The sequence below is a fragment of the Tiliqua scincoides genome, chromosome 1 (genome assembly GCF_035046505.1).
Source record: "Tiliqua scincoides isolate rTilSci1 chromosome 1, rTilSci1.hap2, whole genome shotgun sequence".
In the NCBI taxonomy this organism is placed as follows: domain Eukaryota; kingdom Metazoa; phylum Chordata; class Lepidosauria; order Squamata; family Scincidae; genus Tiliqua; species Tiliqua scincoides.
Window position 1 is genome coordinate 121,116,818 of NC_089821.1, and position 27,564 is coordinate 121,144,381.

The 27,564-nt window shown below is 41.8% G+C and overlaps 1 protein-coding gene across 1 annotated transcript in view; it reads right to left on the reverse strand.

Moving 5' to 3' along the window:
• The window catches only part of SATB2 (SATB homeobox 2), a 165,661-nt gene that overhangs the window by 35,539 nt on the left and 102,558 nt on the right, over positions 1-27,564 (reverse strand). Inside the window, exons 8-9 of the mRNA XM_066636057.1 lie at positions 26,134-26,289; positions 4,678-4,875 (exon numbers count right to left, since the gene is read on the reverse strand). Coding sequence (XP_066492154.1) covers positions 4,678-4,875; positions 26,134-26,289 — 354 coding nt within the window. The remainder of the gene's footprint in view (positions 1-4,677; positions 4,876-26,133; positions 26,290-27,564) is intronic.

Below are 27,564 nucleotides of genomic sequence, written 5' to 3' on the forward strand. Positions count from 1 at the left end.
AGCACCAAAAATGCACAAGTGCAAGATCCAGTATTAATAAAAGTAACTGCACTGCTTTCATTCAGTTCATAATCAAAGTTCAGAGCTGTAACCACCTCATTGAATCATCATCACACATTTTCTATGATCTCATTAATGCATCTTCTATACATAAACTGTTACCAAGCCAGGATATGTGAACTATAGACACAATACTCAGCTAATCTTAATACATTCACATGTAAGAACTTTTAGGGTTGCTTTTTTTTTTTTGAACATTTAATTTTGAGGATTATTTTTAGCTTAACTTTGCACTGACAGAGTGATGAATCACTGAATTTTTAATGACAAACTTTGGCATCCTCAGTTTTAGTACTGTACCAAGTCTGGAAGAACCAACAAGTTTCTGACAGCTCCATATTTCCATTTACTTAAGCTCTATTAATCAGTGGCCTTGTAGAGTTACATTTATTACTTGGTAAGGGAGAAATTTAAGAACGGATATTAGGATTTGAGCTGACATTAGATACTTTCATAACTAAAGAACATTGTTCCTTCTCAGCGCTGCCATTTATCCCTTTGAGTGGGTAATCTCAAATTCAGAACAGGCTCCTTGAAGACAGGAAACACAAACTTGAATGGAAGAAGTTTCCATTCTCAGGGTTAATTTATTGGTATCTCCCTCTGCCTTCAGCAGGCATGGAAACTAACTGGGTCTCAAAATAATCTTTGAGAGTAGTTATCCTGCAACACCACAGCTATTTAAACATACCAATTACAGTCTAAAATGTGAATGACTGCAGGTATATAAAAGGAAAAACACAAGCACACTTGCGTATTCATATGGTGCATTGCTTAAGAGACTCCTTTAGATGTGCTTACTGACAAAGCCAGACTTCTGAAGATATGATAGAGCACTCAAGAGACAGAATTTTTTTTTAAAGAAGAATCAATAATAGCTTGTACAAAGGAAGTTTTAGATGGATAAAATACATTTATTGAAATGGAGCTAGCCTACTAGGGTCACATATGACTAAAATGAAACCCCAATGAGCAAAAGTGTGAGGGCTTTGGTTTGATAATAATAATAATAACTTTATTTCTACCCCGCCTTTCTCCCCGAAGGGACTCAAGGCGGCTTACAACATATTAAAAACAATTTAAAAACAAATAAAAACATATTAACACATACTAAAAACAGCAGTCAGAGTAAAAACAGGTAAAAAGAGCATAGAGCAGCAGCAATTCATAAAAGAATCAGGCCTGTAAAAAAATATTAAAAGATGTTAAAAAGATGTTAAAAGGCCAAGAACTCAGAAGGCCTGTTTAAACAGAAGGGTCTTCAGGCCTTGCAGAAAGGTCTCAAGAGAGGGAGCCATTCTTAAGTCAAGGGGAAGGGAGTTCCATAGCATTGGTGCCACTACTGAGAAGGCCCTATTTCTTGCAGCCGCCCCACGTACCTCCCTAGGTGGCGGCACTTGTAAAAAGGCCTTCTCTGATGACCTGAGAGGGCGAGCCGGATTGTACGGGAGCAGGCGATCTCTAAGATACCCTGGTCCAGAGCAGTATAGGGCTTTAAAGGTCAATACCAGCATCTTGAATTGGGCCCGGAAACAAATGGGCAGCCAGTGCAGCCGCTGGAGAAGCGGACTGACAGGGTCGAACCGCCTACCTCCAGTAACCACACGGGCCGCCGCATTCTGCACTAGTTGCAGTTTCCGAACCGTCTTCAAGGACAGCCCCACACAGAGTGCGTTACAGTAATCTAATCTCGATGTCACCGAGGCATGGATCACCGTGGCCAGGTCTGCACGATCCAAGTACAGCTGCAGCTGGCGCACCAGCCAAAGCTGAGCGAAGGCCCCCCTTGCCACAGCCGCCACCTGGGAATCCAGGAGCAGCTGCGAGTCCAGGTGGACCCCCAAGCTGCGGACCTGCTCCTTCAGAGGGAGTGCAACCCCATTCAGCGCAAGCCGATAGTCCAGCACCTGCATCGAGGATTTCCTAACCAGGAGAGCCTCTGTCTTATCCGGATTTAATTTCAGCTTGTTAGCCCCCATCCAGATCCTCACTACCTCCAGACAGCGCTCCAGGTCCTCAACCGCCACCCTGGAGTCTGGAGGAAAGGAGAGATAGAGCTGGGTGTCATCAGCATATTGATGGCACCCCACTCCAAACCCCCGGATGACCTCTCCCAGCAGTTTCATGTAAATGTTAAATAGCATGGGGGACAGAATTGAGCCCTATGGCACCCCGCATCTCAAGGGCCAGGGTGTCGAACAGGCATCCCCCAGCACCACCATCTGGGACCGACCCTCCATGATACAACTGATCATAGCTGTCACAGATTCTTTCTGGCTAGTTATGTAATAGAGATTCTCAATGCAAAGCCAAAATCAGGATTTAGCATCAGGCTAACAGAACACAGGAGGGATATCAGATAGGCACAGCAGTACCTTAAGAGCAACATCCCAAAAATACAGATCAACGGTGTTGGAGAGTCTCCAGAGTTTTGCTATATGTAGCTGCTAGCAGGTTCCAGTTATTTTCCTTCATTTTTTTTTACATTTTTATAGTAATAAATAATTAATCCAAGACTTTGTAACTTGCTGACAAATACAAATGCATCACATTGCAATGCAATGTAATGTGTCACTAAGAAACTACATGCACTATGCAGAAAAAAGTGATGCACTCAAAGAGTTTCAAAAGTAGGCTAAATTATCAAGGTCAACTGTTTAATTCCAAGTGTGCAAAAGAATAGCTATTGCCTTCTTTTGAATCTTTCAAGGCTAGTCACTTTCAACTGAACTAAAATGTCTATGAAAGGTAATCAGTGCCCCTCTTTTTAAAAAAAAAGAAAAGAAAAGAAAAATTCCAAATATTTTACTATATACAAATATGCAGGGCTCCCTTGATATGTCAGGGTTAATGTTTTAGAAATGAGCTGTAGCAAAGAGGAAGCAATGATTTATGAAATGACATTGAGGTTAATCCAGAATGCTCTTGAAAAGTACACAGTATTTCAAGAAAGACAGAGGGAGTTGGGGAATTCTGATTATTTCATTATAAATATAGTGACAAAATAGCAAATTTTCAGGGGGAAAAACCCAGAGACTGTGACCAACCTATAAAAATGATAGTGGGCAACAAAGGTGCTTCAGGAAATGGCACCTAAAATGACACTTTTATCAAGGAAACAGAGAGATAAAGTACCATGAAAGCTGCAGTCATGTAACCATATCTTTCATTCTAGTTCTTTTTTTAAGCTACCACATGGTGGACATCTACATGTATCTTACAGCACAATCCTATGGAAAGCTTACACAGATGCAGGTCCCACTGCATTCAATAGGGCTTAATCCCAGGCAAGAGTGCATAGGATGGCAATGCTAGATTTGTGAATCGTTCCATAGCTAAGAAACAGTGATAAAGAAAAAAATCTAAAGCTAAAAGTAAGAAGATGGTCATCAGAGTCAACACCTACTGAGTAAGAGGCACTTTTTCAAGTGGGTGCTCCTCTTTTATTTAGCAGGGGGAGAGTAACTGGCCCTCCTCACCCCAGCAGTGTTTTTTCTAGTGGCCACTTGGTGGTGTTCTTTTGCATCTTTTTAGATTGTGAGCCCTATTGGGACAGCATTAGTTATTTGATTTTTCTCTGTAAACCACTTTGTGAACTTTTAGTTGAAAAGTGGTATATAAATACTGTTATTTATTATTATTATTATTATTATTATTATTATTATTATTATTATTATTATTATTATTATTATTGATGATGATGATGATGATGATGATGATGATGATGATGAAGTAGTAGTAGTAGTAGTAGTAGTAGTAGTAGTAGAAGTAGAAGTAAATGTCCAGGTCTAAAGAACGCACACAGGTCCTGGATTGGGTTGTATGTTTTTCTCACCACAGGTAATAGCAGATTATGTTCACAGTTCAGGGTAAAGGTTACAAAACTCTCTCCACAGACTGCAGTCCCCACAGAAATCACCCTTCCTTTCATAACTGCTTTTAAGCCAAATAATACAATAAATCAGTGATTCCCAAACTGTGGGTCCTGGAACCCGCCAGTGGGTTGCAACCCAATTTTTGGTAGGTCACGAAACTGACAGGACAGATTAGGCTATGTGCATCAAGGGATAAACAACCTGCTACTTGGTGGGGAGCACTGCTGCCCGATCACCATTATAGCCACAAAAGTTTGAGCAGCTGGTAAAGTGAAACTCTTTTTTTTAGGTGGGTCCCAATGCTAACAAGTTTGGGAACCACTGCAATAGATCATCCACTTAGCATCTAATTGGGTTTTAAAATCTTGGAATTGAATTTATAGTAGAAAATGTAAAATGAATAGTTACCACTTCCAAACATTATTCTAATAACTTTTTCTAGATGAACATATATGAAACTGGTCAGCAATATCAATGTAAACATATCACCCCATAATATGTTAGTTCAAAGCTAGCTTAGATTGCCATCTTTGCAGATGAACACTTATATCAATGAGCACATACACAAACTTCTTACAACACCATCCAATCCCTAGGAGAACCTATGAATTCTTGAACTGAAGACAGCACTGAAAGTTTTGTGCATTTAAGCTTGGAAGATGCTGTAACCAGTTATGTTTTCATTCCTTAACCGCCCATGTAGGACAAAGAATCATTGTACACCAGCAACTGAAGCACTGACCTGCACTGGCTCAGGGGTCAGCTGAACAACATGCTGCATACGTTCACTGTGATGATGCCTCGACTCCTCTTCATAGATCACATCCCTCTCGTGCTGAGGAAGATTCAGGAAGCGCCGAATGGTGCACAGATTTTCCCAGAGTGTACGATTTTCAGGACTTGGATTTTCCTTCCAACGAAGCAGCTCGCACAGCCAACCCTTCAGTGGAAATTCAAAATAATGGAACTGTTAAACACTGCCGAACTGGTGAATAACTTAATTGTTCAGCTCTGTTGAAGGAACTCTTTTTATCCACAATGATCTATTACAGGTGGCACTTCCAGTACCGTCTGGGGTAGTTAATATTATAACACTTTGAATCTCAACAAATTCTACAAGAGTTATACTTCTGCTGCAACCCAAAAAGCATCTTCTAAGTTTCCCTGGTCAAGGATATAACATGCACACTTGGGACCCAATATCAAACTCAGCTGCCTGTAACTACAGAGAACAAGAGATAAAGTTTGTTCTCATAATTGGAGTATCAGTTTTGTATGTGTTCTCTCTGTGTGTGTGTGTGTGTGTGTGTGTGTGTGTGTGAGTGTGAGTGTGAGTGTGAGTGTGTGTGTGTGATAACTGAATCTGGCACTCAGATAGGATCCAAGAAGGAACACAAACCTGAGGGCACTGTTGGGAGAGATCCTCAAAAGAAGAAAACAAAAATCACTCTACACTGCCTATTATCAGGCACCTAGCCCTAGCAATAAGTGGAAAAGGGCTAAAGACAGGATATAGGAAGAGTACAAGCCAGGTTTGTATGCAGTAGCGGGCCACAAGGAACATGAAAACCTGGAATGGCAAGTTCATATTCTATGTAAAAAACAATGTTGACAACTCTTGACAGTCATTTTACAACATGGCCCACAATTTCATTTAACTCTTTCAAAGCCTACTAGCTCCCTCAGACCGCTTCAGAGAAATACCACAGGTTACTAGATTCTGCTGGAAATCCAGGAAGTTGCATGTGTTATAATTCAAAGTTGCCTGGCAGTACAGTTACTAGGAAACTTACAGCATAATCCGAAGTATGACTACTCAGTAGTAAATCCCTCCAAGTTAAATAGGGCTTATGCTTTAGTAAATGTGCTTAAGATTGCAGTCTCACTGGATTTTATTGAGAGCCTCCATTAAGCAATGAGGACAGCTTTACAGGGCATCATGAATGCCAACTGCTATTTTCTCCCACCCCCAGTCCAAATTCATTCATCACAATTTTGTATGAATTTCGACTTGTTTTGTTGGAACATTATCACCACAGTCAATTTTTTTGACAATAACTGAAAGATCCATTGATATGACTGTAAGAAAAGAGCTCATGGAAACCACAGGACAGGCGTACACTATTTGTTAGTGATTAACAAATTCTCTCAGCCTTAGGCACTTATATGTACAGTGGTGCCTTGCAAGACGAATGCCTCGCACACTGAAAAACTCGCAAGACGAAAGCGTTTTTGCAATTTTTTCTGGTGACTCGCAAGACTAATTTTTCTATGCCGTGGTTCGCAAGACGAATTTTTCTACGGCCGTGCTTCGCAAGACGAATTTTTAAAATTAAAAAGTTGAAGTTTTGTGCTTGAAATTTTTGAAATCCTCTGTACAGTATGTATGCCTTTAAAGAGCACTTAATAAACACTTTGTAAACCAAATTTGACTTTGTTCTGACTTTTTTTGCCCATAGGAACGCATTAATTAAATTTCATTGCATTCCTATGGGAAACCGCGCTTCGCAAGACGAAATTTTCGCAATTCAAAACGACTTGCGGAACGAATTGATTTCGTCTTGCAAGGCACCACTGCATATAGAAAGTATCTTTAACTATATGGCACACTTCAACAAAACCCAGTTGAAAAGCTGACTTTGTCACACCTGCAGACAGCTGCCTTTTGCATAGAAATGACTAAGGGCCCAATCCTATACAGTGCATACCGGCTCACCGCCAGCACACACTGTCGCAGATGTGCCTTATGGCACGTTTGCCGGCCCTAGCGCTGGCTGGAGCTGGCCTAGCGCCAGGTGAGCACTGGAGCTCCGCTGCTCAGTGGTTGCACAGACCGCTGGCCAGTGGAGAGGTGGGGGGAGGCGTTCCGATATGAAGGGAGGTGAGCAGAGGGGGGAGGTGGCATTCTGGCGGGAGGGAGCATGGTGGGAGGGAGCGGGGCCAGTACAGCTTTGATCCGTCAGATCCTGAGCTTCTGTTTTGGGTAGTCGGCCCGACACGAAGACTCAAATTCTATGCCAACCCTTGGGTCAACGCAGAATTGAGTAGCCCCATTGCAGGGCTACTCGGCTTACCTGGAGGAAGGGGACAAAAGTCCCCTCCTCCCAAAGAGCTTCTGGTGCTGCCTGTGGAGCATGCAGGATGCAGCAGCAGCCATTTTTAGTGCTGCTGCTGCAGCCCTCGGCACCAGCAGCGCAGGATTGGGGTATAAATTATCTCCTTCTTGTGGTTTTAGAATAGAAAACTCAATGCAATAACAAAATACTGTACAAGTATGCATTCCTAACTTTTGGTAAATAAACTATTTTGATGGTTTTATAGCTCACCAATTTCAAGCAATGACTTAGGCCACAGAAAACATGTAAAAGTTTGGCATGTCTCTTCCATTAAAATTAGCTAAAATTAATTGATTTCAATGGGATTGTGCCTTGTTTTAGAAAACAACTTAATATTTTAAAAAATAGTTTTTAAGTCTTTTTTTTCAAACTATAGTTGAAAGAACCTAAATGGAAAGGTTTATCAGGCCAAAGAGTAACTGAGAGATGTTGATATAATAAAGAACTTGTACATCAGTGACAACTCCTCATATCAGGCGCTATAAAAACCTCATATAATATGTCGTTGTTTGTCTAACTCTCCACTGTGTCTTCTGCCTTTACCAAAAAAAAAAAAAAAAAAAAAAAAGGCAAGATTTGATTATCTCCGCTGCATCAGCCAAGACAGCAACACCAGCTGTTCTCATTGTGCAGCCTCTTCCTCACGGCCTACATGTTAATAACCTGATCATTCCATTTTCTCCTTCAACTGCCGGCTGCAGCACAGCGAAGAGACAAAAACCCAGGCCCATCTGCAGCAGCTGTAGGCACTGAACTGTGAAGCCACTGGGGATTTATAAACTAATCTGTAACACAACACTGCCTTGTTTTTACAAGTGAGAGGCCACATTTGTGCAGACCTGATCTTTTCTTGCAATAAGCTAGGAGTGGGGGGAAATGAAAGGAAGATATCTAATTATTTGCTTGGAATAAATATCTGTATTTAGTATTTTAGTTGGTATGTGGCTAACCGCAGAATCAGGTGATGGCTGACTTCCACAAACATCCTCTTCCCCTCACCCCAAATGCCGTGTCTCTTTTTTTTTTTTCTTATACCACACCTCTCAGTTCCAAAATGTTTTCTCAGGGGTTCTTTTGTACAAAGGAAATAATTTTTGAAATGTAAAATAAACCATCTGTGGAAAAAATAAGCTCTTTTTTCTCCATCCCTTTTACTGATCAAATACACCTCATACAAGTAAAAGTGTTTTACTGAACACTTTTAAACGTTTCAGACAGGTATGGTTAACATCTCCCAAGGGAAACTGCAGCATAAAGACCTATACGTTTACAGAAACTATTTTTTAATGGAAAAGAAAATCTCAGAGCTGTTCCAAGTCAACATTTTGAGCGATCTAGAGTTGACCCTAAGGATCTGCTAGTCGAAGATGTAGTTGCATTATGAGAAGGCTGAACTTGAAAAAGAGGTAAGTGACTGCTACCATGTCTGCTTATGATCTTGGAATGTCTTACACAACATTCAGCTGCTTTTGATTGATAAGCACTGCTATAATCTGCACTCATTACAGTCACTTAACCTGACACTACAGGCCTCATTATGGTCTATGTGCTCTCTGCCATTAGTCTTTAAGAAGCATAGTGCTCAATTTGCCAAGTAACTTGCAAGGTCTTGACCGTGGAGCTATTAAGGAAACAACTAGACTGCAGTGTGACCATGTGTGCAGACATGAGCAAACCAAATTAATTTCTGGCAAAGGAAGTTACCAGGCAAAGATCCCATCCTTGGGACACCTGAGAACATCTCAATTCCCCAGTGGACATAAGCTAATGGCGTGTTTAGCGGAGCTCAATTCTGAAGGTGAATCACATTCCTGTTATTTAGGGAAATATTAATCCAGTTTCCCCCGAAACTATTTGCTTGGCTGATCAGATTAAGGGACCTAGCCTTCAACAACACACATACAAACACACCACAGCAGGGCCCAAGAAATCTGTGATACTTCACAGACTCAGACATATTGCACCATGTATACCCAGCTGCTACAATAATTAGCCTATGAATGTATCAGCTGGTTCTGCATTTTTAGAAATAATAACTAACCTATAGAGCAGAAAGATTTTCATGAGCCTAATATCAGCAAGAAATTACCAAAACCCTCCTAACTTTAATGTCATTGTGCTAAATGCCCTCTTCATGCTTGCAATTTTATATTACTGGGTTGCCTTCTGATTCCATTTATAAATATTAATTTGGCATCAGCAATAGTAACTCAGTTGTGTCAGCTTCCTTCACAACAGCTATTATTTGTTTTCTCCTTATTTCACAGTCTATTTGTACACTTGTGTACAAAGGAAAGCAAGCATTTGTTCACTGTTCTTCTAGTCCTCCATCTATTTATTCAAGCAGCCCCATTCATTATTATTATTATTATTAACAGTATTTATATACCGCTTTTCAACTAAAAGTTCACAAAGCGGTTTACAGAGAAAAATCAAATAACTAAATGGCTCCCTATCCCAAAAAGGCTCACAATCTAAAAAGATGCAAAAAAGAACACCAGCAGACAGCCACTAGAACAGACACTGCTGGGGTGAGATGGGCCAGTTACTCTCCCCCTGCTAAAAAAAAGGAGCACCCACTTGAAAAAGTGCCTCTTACCCAATTAGCAGGGGTTATCATTCAGGACTATCTACCTATCTTTCAAAGGGTTTATTAGGGTACCGGTGTGGCTAATGTGGAAGAGAACACTGTGCTACCACAAGCCCCTTCTAACTGCAACACACACATATCCAAATAAACCACTGCTCCCAGGTAAAAGAAGAAGTGTGTACAGTGTTGTTGTTGTGTTTTTTCCTTTAAATAATCTTAGCGTGCCATCCAAGAAAGTTTTGCAGTACCAAGCAAAAAAAAAAGTGTAAATGTCAAATAAAACAGTGACAGATGACAGAATTCTCTATTGAATAGCACCGTTGCTTCGTGCATGTTCGATGAGAGCTCATGAATTATTAATAAATAGATTTTTTTTCTGTTTAAAAAAACTCAAGTTGTGTTATTTTTTTTCAGGGAGGTGATCGTAGAGAAAGTTCATGTATGTTATATTAAGCTATCAAAGAGAACTATTTCTATGCTAGAGATGCTGGTACAGAATTTCACATGGATGCCAGCAGTTATGTAGGCTTTCAGTCAATGTTACTTGCAACACAGGTACGGGGAGACAGGCAATGAGAACAGGTTAAATTCAACAAATGCAAAAGTATGTAGAATTAGCCTGTTGTGCAATGTTCTGCTCTGAACATATCTGATTCCTTAAGGCCAAGCTGCATGCTACATTAAGTATATAGCATAGGATTCCTTGGTATTTTAAAAATGAACCATCTAGGGGAGCGGCAATACAGAGCAAGACCACTGTGAAAGGTTTAGGACTTCACCCTGTCATGGTTTTATTCCTGAGCACGTGTCCCCCAGCCTATTTAAAGATCAGGAACAGAATCATAAAAGGGGAAAAGCCCCCCAACCCACTTGTCACAATTTCACTTTGGGCACTTATTTCAGAAAAACACATACAACAGGCCGCATTGCACACTTAGGGTAACATGCAACTTAGCCGTTAGTTACACAGTTCTGTCAGTCAGCAGCTGTCTTATGAAAACAGGATCAGTAACTAACTTCAAGACTGCTGCAAAGAGTCTACTTCTATACACTCAGATTGCCATTAATCTACCCTGGACTGGAAGCTGGAGCAAAATATCACAATTGGTCTTCTGATGGGGAATGGTTACCAGGACCAGGAACAGAAACTCAAATCAGGTGACTTAGACTCAAGTTGCAAAAATGTGTGCTTTTCGCTGACTTGCGGACTCGCGAGTAGGCGTGTGGAAGACTTGGGAAACACTCAAGGGCCCCCTGACTTGGCACTTGTCCCTACACATGCTGACTCGAGTCTGCTTTTGTCTAGGTGTACCTGCTTACTGTTTTCATGGCATGAAAAACCTTGTGGGGCCATCATTCAGACCAGGTGAACAGCAGGGAGGTTCTAGTCATGAGGCAGAGAAGACTTAATGCAGCCAAGCAAGAGGAGGGAGGCGGGAGTGAGCTCTTTTGCCACAGATCTAGTCACTTAGTAGGTCTAGTCACTTAGGGGGAGTAGGCAGCTCATAGTGATAATGCTTTCCACCACAAGGCATGGCTGCTTTGAGCTCCATTGTTACTTTGGGGAAGGAACTCTCATTGAATGACGAGTACAAAGGGGACTACTTCTACTTCTGAGTAGAGCTGCCAAGAATAGAGCTGCTTACCTTCCTGGTAAGCCTCACAGCCTCCTCCCTTTTGCCACTTCTCTCCTGGTTTTCATGCAGTCCCTCCCACCCCCTCCCGCTCTGTTTACAGATGGCCGGGGACATCAAGGGAGTGTTTAAAGAGAACTCTGACACATACATACAGACAGACACACCCCATCAGCAGTCCCGCTTTATTTCCACAGCAGGCTTTTTAAAGGGGGCAACTCAACTTGAGTTCTTTAGAGTCGCGAAAGTGTGACTCAACTCGGAAAGTGCCCCTGTTACGACTCATTTTTGAGTTGAGTTGCAGGGGGGCAGAGACACTTGAGTCAAGCCACACTGGGTTTTCCCATCCCTGACCAGGACCATATTAAATTATCACTCCAGTATCTGAAAAGGCTATTTCTTTGACTCTATAGTTTTGTAGTAACAAAGCTGAAGCTTGTTGCCCACTAAAGTTCTATTGTGACCTCCAAGATAAAATGAAGGTACCTCATAACAATACCATACATCTGACACATCCAGATAGGAAAGAATATGTTCAACACAGCTTCCTCTCACTAATGAAACGTTCTTCTTCTGATCATTGCCATACACTAAAACAGAAGCATCTTTCGGAAGCACAACTTTAGGGAACACTTTTGGAAGCATCAACACATTTCCAGTAAAATTTGGCACCTAGTCAATCAATCAAGCTTGACATAATTTGCCTCCAAATAGAAATAATACTTTTGAAAAATGTATGTTTTCTCTTTGTTTCAATGATGTACATGTGTCACAGAAGGCAGCATCTTACAAGAGACATTCATCCTCTGTGTGAAGAAAAAAGAGGGGGGAATGCCTCTTCTAAAACTGTTCCCAGCACTAGTAGTTTCTGTAAGTACTTGTAAATTAAAAAATCAGCAGCCTAATTAATTGTGGGCCTCTTTTTAATCAAAAGATTTTAAACTAATACATCTGCTTGACTCAATGTTGCTGTTGTCAAATTGGCAGTAGCGAACCTCCCCAGCCCCGTGCCCTGGGGCAAAGGTCTGTGACGGCGCCCCCATGGATGCTATCACCCCTTCCACACACAAATCTGATCCTCCTTACCTGGAGCAAACAGAGCTTCACGCAACTCCAAGACGCATCGGGGAAGCCTCCTGAAGCTTCCCCAATGTTTTAAACTGTGCTTCCAGCAAACCAGAAGCACAGTTTCCAACCGCATCGGGAGCCTCAGAGAGGCTTCCATGTGGTCCTAGAGGCACATGTGACTCCACTTCCAGGGCATTTGCCCCGTTCATTTAATGACAGGTCTGCCGCTGCAAATTGGGAAGGTTTCACTGGTTAGTGTTTTCCCAGTTTTCAAACTTTTTTGACTTTGACCTACTGGGCCATTGGCCACAGCTCCTCATTAGGGCTACAATCCTATACACTGTCGATTGTGAGTTTTTTTACAAAGATTCCACGGCTCCCCTGGCTGGCTTCCGCAGCTCCCCAGGGAGCCATAGCTAACAGTTTGGGAACAACTGACCCAGTGAATGGTTTCAAAGCAAATGGAGCAAAGCTGTTGAAGCAAAGCAGGTGCTGACTTGATCAGTGTGTGGATATGAGACCACAGGAAAGCCTGTGGAAGCCACTATGAGCTTTCTAAATGAAGAGTGGGATGCAAGTATAATCAATAATAATAGGCTGGGTGTGGGAGTCCTAGCATCTGTCACACTGAGTCTGTTTTACCTTTTTTCTCTTTTATATATATATGTTTTAAATTACTAACCACAACACTCTGTGACAGGATGGGCTACTAACGTAAATACAGTAAAAGAGTGTATGACAAAACCTGCCTCTGGCATCTCATTAAAAATGTTCTAATTTAAGGATAAGGGAAAATGCCACCATTGAAGCTTCTACAGTTAAATACTTGCTGTAGTTATGGTAGCTAAAAATCCAGCATAACTGGATACAGATTCCAATCCAGTTACTTATATTGAAAAACCTGGATAAGCTTCTCTGTCACATTCTATCACGAGGTTTAACCATTTCAAAGTGCTATAACTGATAAAACAAAGAGCACATTGGTGTCCTGCTCTTAACTTCTTTATCTCCTAAAGTCAAATTATTTCCCATACCATAAGCATTAAATTTCCCTACTCAATAAACACAAGCATTTAGGCATGGTGGATTCCGAAGCCTCCAGAGGAAGGGGGAAGGGCAGATGAAGAAAAAACCACAGCCTAATTCACAGATCTCTTTTTAGCTGCTTGACTCTTTTACTTCCAGAATACTGTATTTACAGCAGCAGTGGTGGTAGGGAAAAAATACATGCCAACAGTCAAAGCTATCGAAGTGTCTGTTAAAAGGACTCATACATACAGCAATCCCACAAAATGTTCCATGTGAACAGAACATGATCAGTAGGTACTCCTGCTTAGAAGCAAACAAAACCACCCTTAAGTTGCAGCTCAGTCATCCTCACTGAAATCTAGGCGGATTTGTTTAAGCATGCAATAGAACACAGCCCAGCATTCATTTTCCCAATGTTGAAAACAAAACACCTCACACATTTTTCCTGCACACGTTTACAGGTCCATTATTAGCTTCTGAGGCATTTTTTGTTTTTGTTGTGTCACAAAAGCAGTGGAACCATTTGAACAAATTTCCTGCCCTTTTACTCTCTATAGTATGGATTCTTATGTGAGCAGCATCATTTTGTTTTCACATACTTTGACTGTGAGAGTACAGTGCTATGCCCTGAAATATCACTCAATGAGAGGAAAAATGTCAGGCAGGATGGGGAAAGAACATTAAATATGTGCAGTGAGCCAGCAGAATCTTCAACGCCAGATAAAGGAAGTTACAAAGGTAAGTGAGGTAAGCGTCACTATTCCAAAGGCCACTGAAAACTGTAAGAAATGGCTGTCTCAATCCAGCTTTCAGGGCTTAGGAAAGATTGTAGTGAGAACACTAATCAGCAGCAAGGCAGAGCTCAGGAATACCTGGAATATCTTCCTGGGGCACTGAATCTGTGTCTGAACCAGAGAAGAGATGGGCACAATACTTTTCCCATGATGCTATATAGTCCATGAGAAGAAAGTCAGTGTGTTGAGAACACTTTTCAGCAAATTTATCTTAAAGGGCTTTGCTAGACTGAGAATATTTTTACACAATACTGAAAGTGGTTTCTGATCAAGTGGAATAGAAAGCAGAGGATGCATTTGTAATAAGAATGCAAAACCTACAGTGGCCAAAATGCTCACATGAGTTACAAAAGCTTCTGTTGTCATAATAATCTTCACACATTAACATAAATAGCTGCAGAGACATGCAGTTAAATTAAACCATGTATTCAGATGCACTGAGTCCTGAATTCTGAGAACATGAAAGCTAGACTTTACTGCATCTGCTAAGTGCAGTAAAAGCTGAATTTGCAAAAGCTGAAGGGCATTGATTTTAAGACTATTTGCAATGTTTTCCAACTGTACTAATGACCATAATGGAAGAATGGAATAAGCTGCCCACAATAATTAATACTGAAACACTACATGTGTGGGATACTCACTATCACCAATACATTTTTCCATACAGATCTAAATGTGTCTTAAAGCATTTAGTTATCTGACCTTGAGCAGCAGCTTTTTTAGTTTGATGTTCTTAACAACAAAAAAATTGAATGTTTCTGCACTGACATTTTGTAGGGATTCCAGAAAATACATGAGTAGGCAAAGGAAGAGATTTTAGTGAGAATGATTCAAAAAAATCCCAACTCAGAATATATGGAAAAAGATATTTCCTCACCCACATCTTCAGTGCAGAAAATGTCAGCATCTGTGACAAAAAAGGCAATGCATGATTTTAAAGAGACTAAAATTATGCTATTAGCCACAGAAAGTTGCCTTTCTAATTGTACACATTCAAAGGCCTCTAACAAATGTTCAGCAGTGACTAACTCTCCTCATGTTATTGAGAGTCTTTAACAGCACAAAATTAACCAAGTGGTATTCCGCAGTCTTCTTTAGTCACAAAGCTCTTCTGTAGATCCAATAAATCCAAGTCAAAATAAAGCTTCTAGTGTTTTAAGATAACCTAGTCTAGAAAATTGTTATAAATAAAGTACTGGGTTTAACAGGTGAATTCTGTCACAAACCTTAAGGAAATGCTGACACAAAGATAGACTGATCCGTACAAGCACTCTGCTTTATTATTCTACTGCAGTTCAAGGATAATCATTCTATGTACCAAAAGGTTTGCAAGGGCTTAATCGCCAGTTCCACCAAACTCCTCCTTGAATTATTTATTTTAACCATTCCTGCTACAATCATCATGACAGAATGGCTGTTTCAAGTTTTCATCACATTGTACTTACCCTAAGAAAATCCTTTTATCTCCTAAGAGTACTAGCTGTCACTGAAGCAAATCATTCCTGATGACACTATCACCATGTGGAGTGAACTGTACAACTGAATTCATGCTACAGAGTTAGTTACAATCTTGCTTTACCCATTTCACAGTCTTAGGGCGCAATCCAAAACCGCGCTGGAGCAGGCAAGCCAGGAGGCTTGTGCTGCATCCAACGCAGGTTACTGACTAGCAGCAGCTCAGCCAGAGGCAAGGGGAAGCTCTTCCCCTTAACCCTGGGCTGCTGGCCCCAATGGGTCTCCTCGGACCTGCACCACCTCTGGAAGTGGCACAAGTCTGAGGACAGCGGAGCGGCTTGAAGCCACTCCGTTCTCCCCAGGGACACGGGTTGGGATCTGGCATAACTGCTGGGTCCCAGCCCCACCCCCGGGCCGCCCATCGTCCACCCTCCGCCTGCCCAGAAAGCCCCCCTCCCGCCTCCTCCCCACCCACGCCTACTTTCGCCACTTGTGTCGGCGCAGGTACGCCAGCACAAGCCGCAGGGAGGAAACTGCAGCGGAGGCTTCTGCCCGTCTCCATGTGTTGACGCATTTAGATGCACCGATGCAGCTTCCTCCCACGGAGGCGCAAACGTGCTTTACAGCATGTTTGTGACCTTCCTGGGCTTGTATACCGGCATAACTGCCGGTTAGGATTGTGCCCTTAATTAGATACAATAATACAATGGACCTATGTGATGCAAAATACTATTGCCAGATCACATTTTATAGATATTTTAATCAAACTGCACAAGATATGCATATGGTTTGTCTCTTTTATATTTTCTTATGATTCTCTGTGTTCCTACACAAAGAAATGTTAATATTCAACGTGCTGATGGGCAGCCCAATCCTAAGCTCCCCAGCGCTGCCAGGTGCAGTGGTGCCAAAATGGCTACTGCTATATCCAGCGGGGCCAGGGAGGCTGCCAGAGGACTCCTCGAGTGAAGGGGACTTTTGTTCCCTTACCACGAGTAAAACCCAGCCCCCGCAATGGGGCTATTCAAGTTTGCACCAGCTATTTTGCTGACACAGACTTGAGATGCCTCCTGTCAGGCTTTGCTATCCAACACGGGGGAAAGGATCTGGCAGTGGAGGTCTCTGTCAGTCCCAACCCCCTGTTCTACCCTGGAACGCCTCCTCCCACCCCAAAAAGCCACAGCACCACCACCACTCAGTGTTGCTACTCACCAGCGGCGGCTTGGCATCATCCTCCTCCCAGTGCTGAGGCTGAGCATTGACAGTCCCTCCTCCATGGGTGCTGCAAATGTGCTTTACAGCACATTTGCGACACCCACCGCCGGCGGTATGCCCATACCACCAGTGCTGGAGAGGATAGGATTGGGCCCGCGGTCTCATCCAGGGAACGTGGAGGAAGGTTCCGAATGACATCAATGCAAGGCAGCTGGAGCTACAGAAGCCCTGTGAACTTGAAGGGAGCAACGGGATCCAATTGAGCTCTAGCTCCAACTGAGCCATTTAGGTTTCCTGGCCTCCCTCTTAACTTTTCCTGTCACTTGAGGGCAGGGCCATTGCAACCTGATACTATAACAGAATCTTTCAAAAAGGCATCTATGCCACAATTACAGCCTAATCCTATACTCCACATGCCAGAATATTGTCACATATGCCAGCACAATGACTGCTCACCTATGTGTTCCATTCAGGCCCCTGTGGCTTTGCTAATCCCATGGCAGACAATGAACCACCTGGTGCAGCCAGGCCGCACTGGCATTTGTTACTTGACTGTCTGTTGGGATAACCTGCAATGGCACAACAGCCCTGCAAGGAGATGGTGGGTAATCCTACTTGTATGTTTCTCTTTCAGATGCTGCTCTATCATTGATCCTGTACCACAAACACACACACACGAAAACCTCTGGCTGGATCATATTTACTGCCTCTTTGTTAGCAGACAGGGTCCCTTCTTCCCGCTCAAATTCCTTCTTGCCTTTGTGGGGAAGGTGGGGCCGCTCTGCTCTCAGGGTCTGTAACTGACTTCTTGGATTTTTTTGGGGGGGGGGATGCTATATGGTACAAGACCCATGTTCCCTGATGCCATGATGTATGGCAGACAGTTGTAAGGGAGCAAGGAGGGCAACATACCAACAACCACATTGGTTGGTACCAGTGATTCTGCAAAGAATATGGAGTTTCTGTGCATGTGAATGAATGAATGAATGAACCTTTATTAGGCATAGATAGAGAAATCATAAAAGCAAACATAATTAGTCCTAATCCCGTTTATCAAAAACAGAGTTAAGATACTAAATTACTAATAAAACATTTACAGTTCAACATAAAATATCAACATTTTTGACAAATTACATTAAGACGGCTTAGAAATCACCAAAAGTAAAAATTTAGAAATTCCCTCTAGCACATCTGGTGAGCAGTCATTTAGGAGACACTTCAGTTTTGCCTCATCCAAAAGCCCATTCATTTTGCCAAGAAGTGGAGTCATGTAAGTGTGGCGGGATCTAGTGTGCCGAGGACAATAAAAAAGAATGTGTATGATTGATTCAACATTTCCCAAATTACAAGGGCAGAGGCGTTCTTTATATGGTATTTGCCTATATCTGCCTTCTGTGACCTTGGATGAAAACACATTGAATCTTGCCAAGGAGATTGCACGAAGTTCAGAAGGGTTGATCAGAATACTCAGATAAGGAGCCATTTGCCCATACTTTAGCGGGATAGAGAAATTAAGAGGGGAGCAAATTCTAGAAGCAAGTTCAAAGAGGTTTTGTGCCTCAATGTCTAGCATTCTTTGCTTTACCCTTTGATAAACTCCAGGGAATAGATAGAAACTTAAAAAATCCAATGAAAAACCAATTGATTCGATTTTTGATTTAACTTGGCTATACCATTTAGAAGAGCCAGACTCAGATAGCATTCTGGATAGGAGACTGCCTGGTTTCACGTTATTATGTAATTGGAGCCAATAGCGTATGGTTAAAAGCCATGCTCTTGATACTAAGAGCGATTGTTCGGTCTCCAAACATAATGCAGAGTATGGTACAGATCTAGGTAAACCCAGGATAGCCCTCAAAAATTTAGCTTGGATACTCTCAAGGATGTGATTTATAGCACTAATCCAGATAGGGCACCCGTACAGGAGCTGTGCCGATACCTTGGCATTAAATACCTAGAGAGCAGCTGGTATATAGTGATTGCCCTGACTAAAAAAGAATCGATTGGTGCTCTGCAAAGTGACACAGGCCAAGTTGGTAACCAATTTTTGATGGGTACCCCAGCAAAGATTGTAGTGGAAGTGAATTCCAAGATATTTAAAGCTTTTGACCTGTTCCAGTTTCTCCCCTCCAATAGACCAAGTGCCTGGGCTCCATGATTTTTAAAAGACCATAACTTTGGTTTTCTGAGAGTTCAGTCCGAGTTTGTTACATTTCAGATAGTCAGAAGTTCTATTTAACAGTCGCTTAAGTCCAATAGGTGTACAGGATACTAGCACTGCATCATCTGCATAAAGCAGTGCTGGAATATGCATTGAACCTAGTTTGGAAAAATGTCCATCTATCTGAAACAAAAAGGGAGTAAAATCGTGTAGAAAAAGATTAAAAAGTGGGTGCTAAAATGCACCCCTGTTTTACTCCCCTTTTGACCTGAATTTTGGGGGTCAATTTCCCCGAAAATGTAAATTTAATTTGGCAGGTGGTGCCTGTATAAAGTTTCTGAATAAGAGTTAGAAGTCTAGGGTCTATATTGAGTTTAACGAGTTTGTCCCATAGCAGCCATCTATTAACGGAGTCAAAGGCTCCTTTAAGATCCAGAAAAGCAACATATAATTTTTGATTTTTTAGCCTTGTGTACTTGTCAATCAAATAAGCTAAAACAGCACAGTGATCAATTGGTGAAGATCCTTTTCGAAATCCTATCTGATCCCACCCTGGAAGGCCCAGGTCTTCCATCCAGGATAGCAGCTTGTTTAAAAGATGTTTTGCATAAAGTTTTCCCCCCACTGATAAAAGGCTTATAGGTCTAAAATTGGAGGGATCACGATGGTCGCCTTTTTTGTAAATAGGCACTATAGTAGCATTTGTCCATTCAGCTGGTATTATACCTGTTTGGTCCACCACTGTGAATAATGAGGATAGAATAGGGGCCCACCATTCGGGGTCCACTTTCAGGATCTCTGACAATACCAAATCTGGCCCAGGAGCTTTCCCTTGTTTACTTTGAGAGACTGCCTCTTTGTTAGCAGACAGGGTCCCTTCTTCCCGCTCAAATTCCTTCTTGCCTTTGTGGGGAAGGTGGGGACGCTCTGCTCTCAGGGTCTATAACTGACTTCTTGGATTTGGGGGGGGGGATGCTATATGGTACAAGACCCATGTTCCCTGATGCCCTGATGTATGGCAGACAGTTGTAGGGGAGCAAGGAGGGCAACATACCAACAACCACATTGGTTGGTACCAGTGATTCTGCAAAGAATATGGAGTTTCTGTGCATGTGGCTAGATGGGTAGGCTGCTGTAATGGGCACCGTGTCATATACTAGCCCAATGTAGTGTTCCCTCTTACAGCCTCCCAGTGAGGTGTGGCTGCTTGCGGTGATGCAAAGTGATAAAAGGCTGGATGAGGTGCTTGTTGACTGTCTCTTGCTGTGGCTGGACGGTAGTGAACAATTTTGTGGAGTAGCTATTGTGGGTTATAGACTTGTCTCCCCCTCCTCCTTTGTTCCTGCCATGGATATTTCTGGCAATTCACACAAAAGGTGAGTGCCTTGTGGGTTAAGGAAAGTCCCTTAGCTAGGCTCAAACCCATCTTGCTTGGTTCCAAACCTGTGTCTGTGCAATGAGCTACAAGCACCCTGCTTTGCCTGAGTGATGTTGACGGCTCCTCCTGTGACTTGTCCAAATCCCTGGCAAAAGAGTTTCCTTCCAGTTGGTGAATGTTCCCACAAGGGCTTTTGCCGCCAATATCACTGTTGCTCCTACAGGAAGAAAGGATGCTAGTATCCCTGTGTAGAGATGGGTTTGGATGGGAGTTAGTCCTTGGGGCATAGTCCCAAGCAGTTGGGTTGGCAGTGGTGCCAGCTGCTGTGTTGCTTATTCCTAGGGGCTGGTGGGGAGCACACCCAGCTGTGACCACTCATTGGCTCAATGCCTGCCCTGCCTCAACCTCAGTTCATCATGGAGACACTTCTCTGGTTCTTACTGCAGTGGCTGGATACAACAATTGACTCCTTGGGCATCACATTGGTGATGCACCGATATCACTATGCCACTTCATGTATGACAGGCTGCGTCGGGTTTTCCATAAATGCTGTCAACATTAGTAAAATGAGCTGCACCAGTGTTACTAGGATGGCTACACTAGCTTGATATTGCCTGGATGAGATTAGGATATGGCGGTCATTGTACCAGCATCAGTGCATTGTTAGTGTGGCATCCAAACAGGGTTGGGTCATTAGTCCTGGCACAAGCTCATAACCATCTGATACTAAAAACTCTTTTGCTTCATTCTCCCGGTTTGTTGAAAACCCAAAAGTACCTCTCTGAAGTGTTCCTGAGGCCTTCTGAGACATGTGGAGGTTTTGCACAGCCACCCCATGGCTCAGAAGGCCTGGACACTTCTGAAAAGCACTTCCAGTTGCACCCAGGAGGTCCTTGAGACCCTCCAGACAGGGGCTTGGCACCCACACCGAGTCAAATCCAAGGTGTTGAACCCACAGATAAGGAGGGCCCACTGAACAACCACAGTAAATACACTTCTAAAGAGGATAAATATTTCAAGTAAAAGGTTTTACTTTCTAAGCCAGTAAACTGTAACATGTGCTCTTCTCAGGATTTCTTGTTTCACGGATTTCTGCTCCGTGTAGAGCAGTTCGCTCATTTTCTGACGTGGAGAGGAAGACATTCAAGCTCTCCCATCAGATTGACTTTCATCTGCAACACCTGATCTCACATCAAGGACATATTTAAAACTTCTTTCTTGGAATATTGCGGGATGGCGTAGCAAGGTTAATGATGAGACTCTCCAGAGATATTTATGTGATTTTCACGTAATCCTTCTGCAGGAAACCTGGTCTCAAATTCCTTTACACCTTCAAGGTTTTAATTCCTACAACATTCCAGCTTATAGAATAAGCTCCAAGGGGCGTTTGCAAGCGGAGATGACAATTTTTGTCTCTTCCCAGCTAAATTCAGAACTGGTGGTCACCAAGACAACTAGAAAATTATGTCATGCAGTCAAGCTTATTCTTAACAATCTCCAGTTAATAATTGTAAATGTTTATCTTCCTCCTGGCTTGAACAACCAATTATTATCCCAGAATTGGAGCACCTTCTCTAAAATTGTCACGGAGTTAGACATGGAATTTCCTTCATGCCATTGTCTTATCGGTGGCGATTTCAACGCCAGGGTTGGAAATTCAGAGCCGTTGCTCAGTACTGCCGCAAACTTAGATCCTGATTCATCTCTCCTTGATTTATTTTCTTTGGAAAGATTTTCCAAAGATAATAAAACGAATGCAGCTGGCCTCTATTTGGCCAGATTCTGTGTCAATTTTAATACAATATGGTTAAATGGCCTTGTAGATTTCCCCAATTCAGGTGAGTTCACTTATGCTTCAGCCATTGGTTCCAGTGTTATAGATTATTTCTTGGTTCCACTTCACCTCAAGGTCAATGTTATTGATTTTTTGGTTGATGATCTAGGAATGAGTGACCATTTTCCTTTAATACTCAAGCTAGATTTAGGTTCTTTCCAGTACTCCACCCCTGATGTAGAGCCTGAAAATGAATATGAAATTAGGCCTAAAATCATGTGGAATACTACAATTAATCAGAAGTTTATTTTTTAAATCATCAATCATAACTTTCAAAAGCTACCTGCAATTTTTCCCACATATCAAGGACGTTTGGAATATTCTTCTAAAACAAGGGTTCCACAATGTGCAGGGCAGAAGAGAAGAGAGGATTATGGCAGATTGGAAAGGCAGAGGAGAAGATTATGAGAGAGATTATGACAGTATATAGAGCAGCATTTCTCAACCACTGGTATGTGTACCACAGTTGGTACTTAAGGTGTGGTGTTTGGTGGTACAGTGGTGCCCCAGTATCTGCAGGATTCCATTCCAGAACCCCCTACCCAGGATACCTGAACCGTGGATAGAGGACCCCCTGCCCCATTCACCCATTTACCCAGTTTAAAGCCTCACCAAGTGAAGAATTGCTTTGCCTTCCAGCACGTTTGGGGAAAAGACAGAAGGTCAACAGAAAGCACTAACTTTGCTTCCTGTTGACCTCCTTCCAGTTTTGCAAGTGTTCCTGCAGCCGGAACACTTGCACAAACTAGAAGAAGGTCAAAAGGAGCGATTGTTTTGACCTCCTTTGAGTTGAAGCACTATAGAACAGTTGCAGAAACTAAAAGGAGGTCAACAGGAAGCAAAGTTAGTGCTTTCTGTTGACCTCCTTCAGCTTTTTCCATGTGCTGACTGCTTGGAGGCAGCTTGCAAAGTGCTTGTTCATTCAGTAAGGCTACCCCAGTAAACTGGGTAAATGGGCAAGCAGGGGAGGGGTGTGGGGGTCCCTGCATCCACGGATACCTGAAACCGTGGATATGGGATCTGTGTAAACAGAGGGGTCTCCGGACCCCCACCGCCTGGCAGTGAGACCAGTGACACAACTCAACAAGCAGCAGTAGGAGGCTCAGCAGGCAGAGTTTTTTGCGTGCTCAAAAAATCCCTCTTGTTTGCCATGAGCCTCCTACCTTTTTTGTTGCATCGCTTCTGTCCTCCCAATCTGGAAGATACTGATGATGACAACATCTTCAGTTACTTCCAGTGGTACTTCCAATAGGTGGACCATGCAAAGTGGTATGACGGGGGACAAATGTTGAAAAACACTGATGTAGAGTACATTGAAGAGACAGCAAAGAAGGTTATGACAATTATCTGGAAACTGACTTCTTCCCGCTTCATTGGGTCTAGTAGTAGCTCTCAAGATTATTGAAAAATTCAAGATTCTACTGCCTTGTTTCATTATCCTGATACTATTTAGGGTCAAGCAACTATTTTTGATAGCTTTCTAGTTTTCAACACACAGAAACCATTAAAACATGCTATGCCTCAAATGAACTTTTCTCATGGATGTGATTATCTTGGCTTAAGGACCAGAACACATGCCAACATTTCTCTCCATCCTGCTTTAGCATTGTATCAAAAGGCTTTTAAAAAGCCAGGTAAAATGCAGTGCAGGAAAGCATTGTGTCAGTACCTCAACTTGAACCACATAAGCATCAGAAACTGTGTTAGCCCTGCTCTAGTAGCCTTCCATTATGCATACTGGACAAGACTAGTAGTAACTTAAATCAGGGCACATGTGGATACAGTGATAGTCTTGAATAAGTGCTTATGCTCCCTAAAGAAAGCCCTACAAGAAATAACAGTTTTTGTTCAATCTACATCTGTCTGGAGCTGCTTACCAGAAAAAAGAAGCCTTAGAAAAGTGGTTCCATCCAAACATAGACTGAACAAAAATTGGACAGTGGTCAACGAAGAAGGGGAGGGGAGAAGCAGAATGGGACATGATGATTAGTGTGGGAACAGGTCAATTTTTGCTCCTCTTCAAAGTGTGTGTTCTGCTTGAGAGCTCCCAAAAGGTTTCTGGCTGGTCACAACTATAATCAGCTTGACAAGATTCACCTTAGTTTAGTCTATAAGAGCTTATGTACTTACAGACAACTACTTTTCAGTAACTACTTAGGAGCCTCTAAAGGCAGTTTTAGAAATGCTTATTTGTTAAGCTAGTTTTTATGGATTTTCTAAAGAAAATTTTTTCCCCATCTAGCTATGGTTCTTTGAGGACTCTCCTACATGAGCAGATGGATTTTTGACAGTGATCCTATGAAAAAGCAGAAGCACCACTATTTACATCTGGGGAGGCTAGGACAGAATTTAAGAGCTCCTGCTGTAGAATAAAGACACCATGGCAACCAACTGTAGTTTGGCAACATTCATGTAAGTGAACAAGATATGCAAGTTATGTTAAATAGCAACTTCAATCTCATCATATGTTTTGATGTGGTTATCAATGCCCAACATATTTTCTATCCCTACTCTACACAAAAAGTCTCGGTACCTGTAACTTTAATATATTAACATCATTAATGTTAAAGTATCATGGGGAAATCAATACTACCTGCTAGAACTTTGAAACAAAAGCAACATGCATTAAGAAATATTTCTTATGTGTTATTAAGCATAGCCACAACAAATTTAGTTTTCACACATTTTAAACCTTTGCTTCTCACTTAAAAACCTTTTCTGGTGTTTACATACATTGCAACCTTTTTTTTCCTTTTTCAAGTCAATAACAATGCATTCTAGTTCAGGAGAATGGATGGTGACCATCTCCTTTAGAATTTCAACATTCAGGTTGGCACAGACTGAAGTTGGTGAGCCACCCAAATTATTTTGGGTGGCTCAGAGCCTTTCTATTTCAAGACTCTTCTGCATAAAATGACAGGAAGCTTCCAGGCATTTTGAAGCCAAACCTCAGAAAGAGCCTGGCAATTCAGTTTGTACTAAAAGGGTCCTGATTAAGAGCTATCCAGTCTTGGCTGTACACACATCTTTGGTATTTGTATGAAGGAAAGGACGAAGGGCACGTTTGCAAAATCAATTGTGCAGTTTTTATATTTACTGCACTTTTACCACATATGTCATTTATTACACAGTGGAAAACCGTTAAATGCACAGTAGTTGTGCCAAGTGGCATTATGCTTTTAACAGCTTTATTCGTTTAACAGCTCCAGCTCTCATTATATTTTGCCATGTGGTACATGAGATTTTTATTCATTTAACAGTATAAGAGGGTTCCATGGCATTTTCCTTTTACGTATTTCTTATTGTGCCTGGGTTTTTTTGCTTTTTTGTGAGCATTAACCCATAGGCTTTACTGAAAACAAGGGGTACACCAGAAGGCAGGATGAATTCAAGAGGGGAAAAAGGATAAGAAAGATTTAAATCCTCCTAATGTAACATGTTGGTAAGACTCCTATATTTCTATGAATGCTGTTCAAGTCCCTCTGAATACCTTTCATTTTCAAAATTTTATAATGCTTCCATTTCATCTTTCACTACAAAGAACACAATCAGAAGTTAACAGCCAATATCTGTGATCGATCAATCTGCAGTTTCCCAGAGAGAATAGCATAAGGAATCAAGCAATGTATTTGTCAAATGTGAACCTCAAATCATTCTGCAAGTTGAAGAAAAGTGCATGTGTGTTGTGGCCTATTTCTTTTTCATTTTAAAGGAGTAGGATGTGATTAGGTCCTAGTTATCCATTCCATTTTAAAAAGCAGAAAGAAATCATTCTGGAGTTAAAAGAGAAGGCACAATGGATTCTGTAGGGATTACATTTGTTGCTGTTCTTTTTGTAGAAACAAATGTACTTGTGCGGGAAGGGGTCAGTCCAAATGCACCCTTATAGCTTTCTTGTTTCTTGAAAAAGAAGCCCTTACTCACCTGACTTTTGTTGGCAGCCACTTTAGCAAACAGAGCCTGGGACACCTTGGCCCTTTTCATCTCCTGTTGGATCTCGTCATAAATGGCAGCTGTGATGTTGATGTTGGCTCCGTCCACCTTAATGGGGAGGTCTGTTGTCGGTGTCGAGGTTTTGGCCTACCAAGAGACCATGAAAATAATAATTAAAAAAGTGCTGCTTTCAGCCCAGCCATCTGTGCAGAAATTATCAAAGGATTTCAGTCAGCTGATGCCAAACTGCATTAGCTACAGAGGGACACTTCCTGTCCATTATTCTAATCAGGTTAATTGTGATTGGAAATAATTGCAGTGCATTCCTATAGGACATACACAGTTCTCTCTCACACACACAAACAAATCTCTCCCTCCCTCTCGTAACACATACAGAAGCGTATACTGAAAAATTGAAGGGATACATAGACAAGGCATTAAGCTTGATACAGTTGCCAGACTCAGCTAGCCTACAAAAACAATATGTACATGAGTCTTTGAATTTTTGCTTTTTCTTCCCCTAAAAACAGTATACCTTGGAGGAACAGCCAATTCTCCCAGAAAAAATGAGTAAATGCGTAGAGGTCTCTAAATAATAAATTATTACTCAATTTAATGCACTCCCTCAAGTCTCTCTCATCCTTTATTAAAGCTTATACGTATGTCATTTGAGTATGTATGGTTTCCCATCATTATGCTGGCCAGACAGTCACCTAATTTCACCTAGGAAATCAGTGGGAATGAAAACAAAGAATTCATAATGCCAGTCTTGACAGTGTGTTGGATGTGCTGCCCTTGGTCTCCTAAACTCATATTGCAATTCTGTGTGTTCCACTGCACTCCTTTTAATTGAATGATTTTCAATCAACTTCTGTGACAAATGAAGGACAATAAACAGAGGATGCTGGCACTTCTCCACACTGAGTCAACAGAGACACAGCTAGGGGAAGTTAAGGCCATTACACAAATCCTGAAAACTTCCTCAATATCTGTTCAGACTGGCTGCTAGCTTCACCAGTATGTCAAGTATGTTTTTGAAATCATCAGCTAAACTATGAGCCCAATCATGATTATACAGGACAAGCTGCTGTCTCAAACAGAAATTGTTCACACATAGTACCAACCAAGGACACTAGACCAGTGTTTCTCAAACTGTGGGTCGGAACCCACTAAGTGGGTTGCCAGCCAATTTCAGGGGGTCCCATTCATTTCAATCATTTATTTTTAATGTGTTAGACTTGTATGTGTCTGCATTTGGGGAAATGTTACAGATCTGTACTTTTAACAGGCAACTATGTGTATGCTTTTAACAATGATAGTCAATGGAACTTACTCCTGGGTACATGTGGGTAGGATTCCAACCTAGGATTGTTAAAAATTTTCCTGCTTGATGATTTCACTTCCAGTTATGACATCACTTCC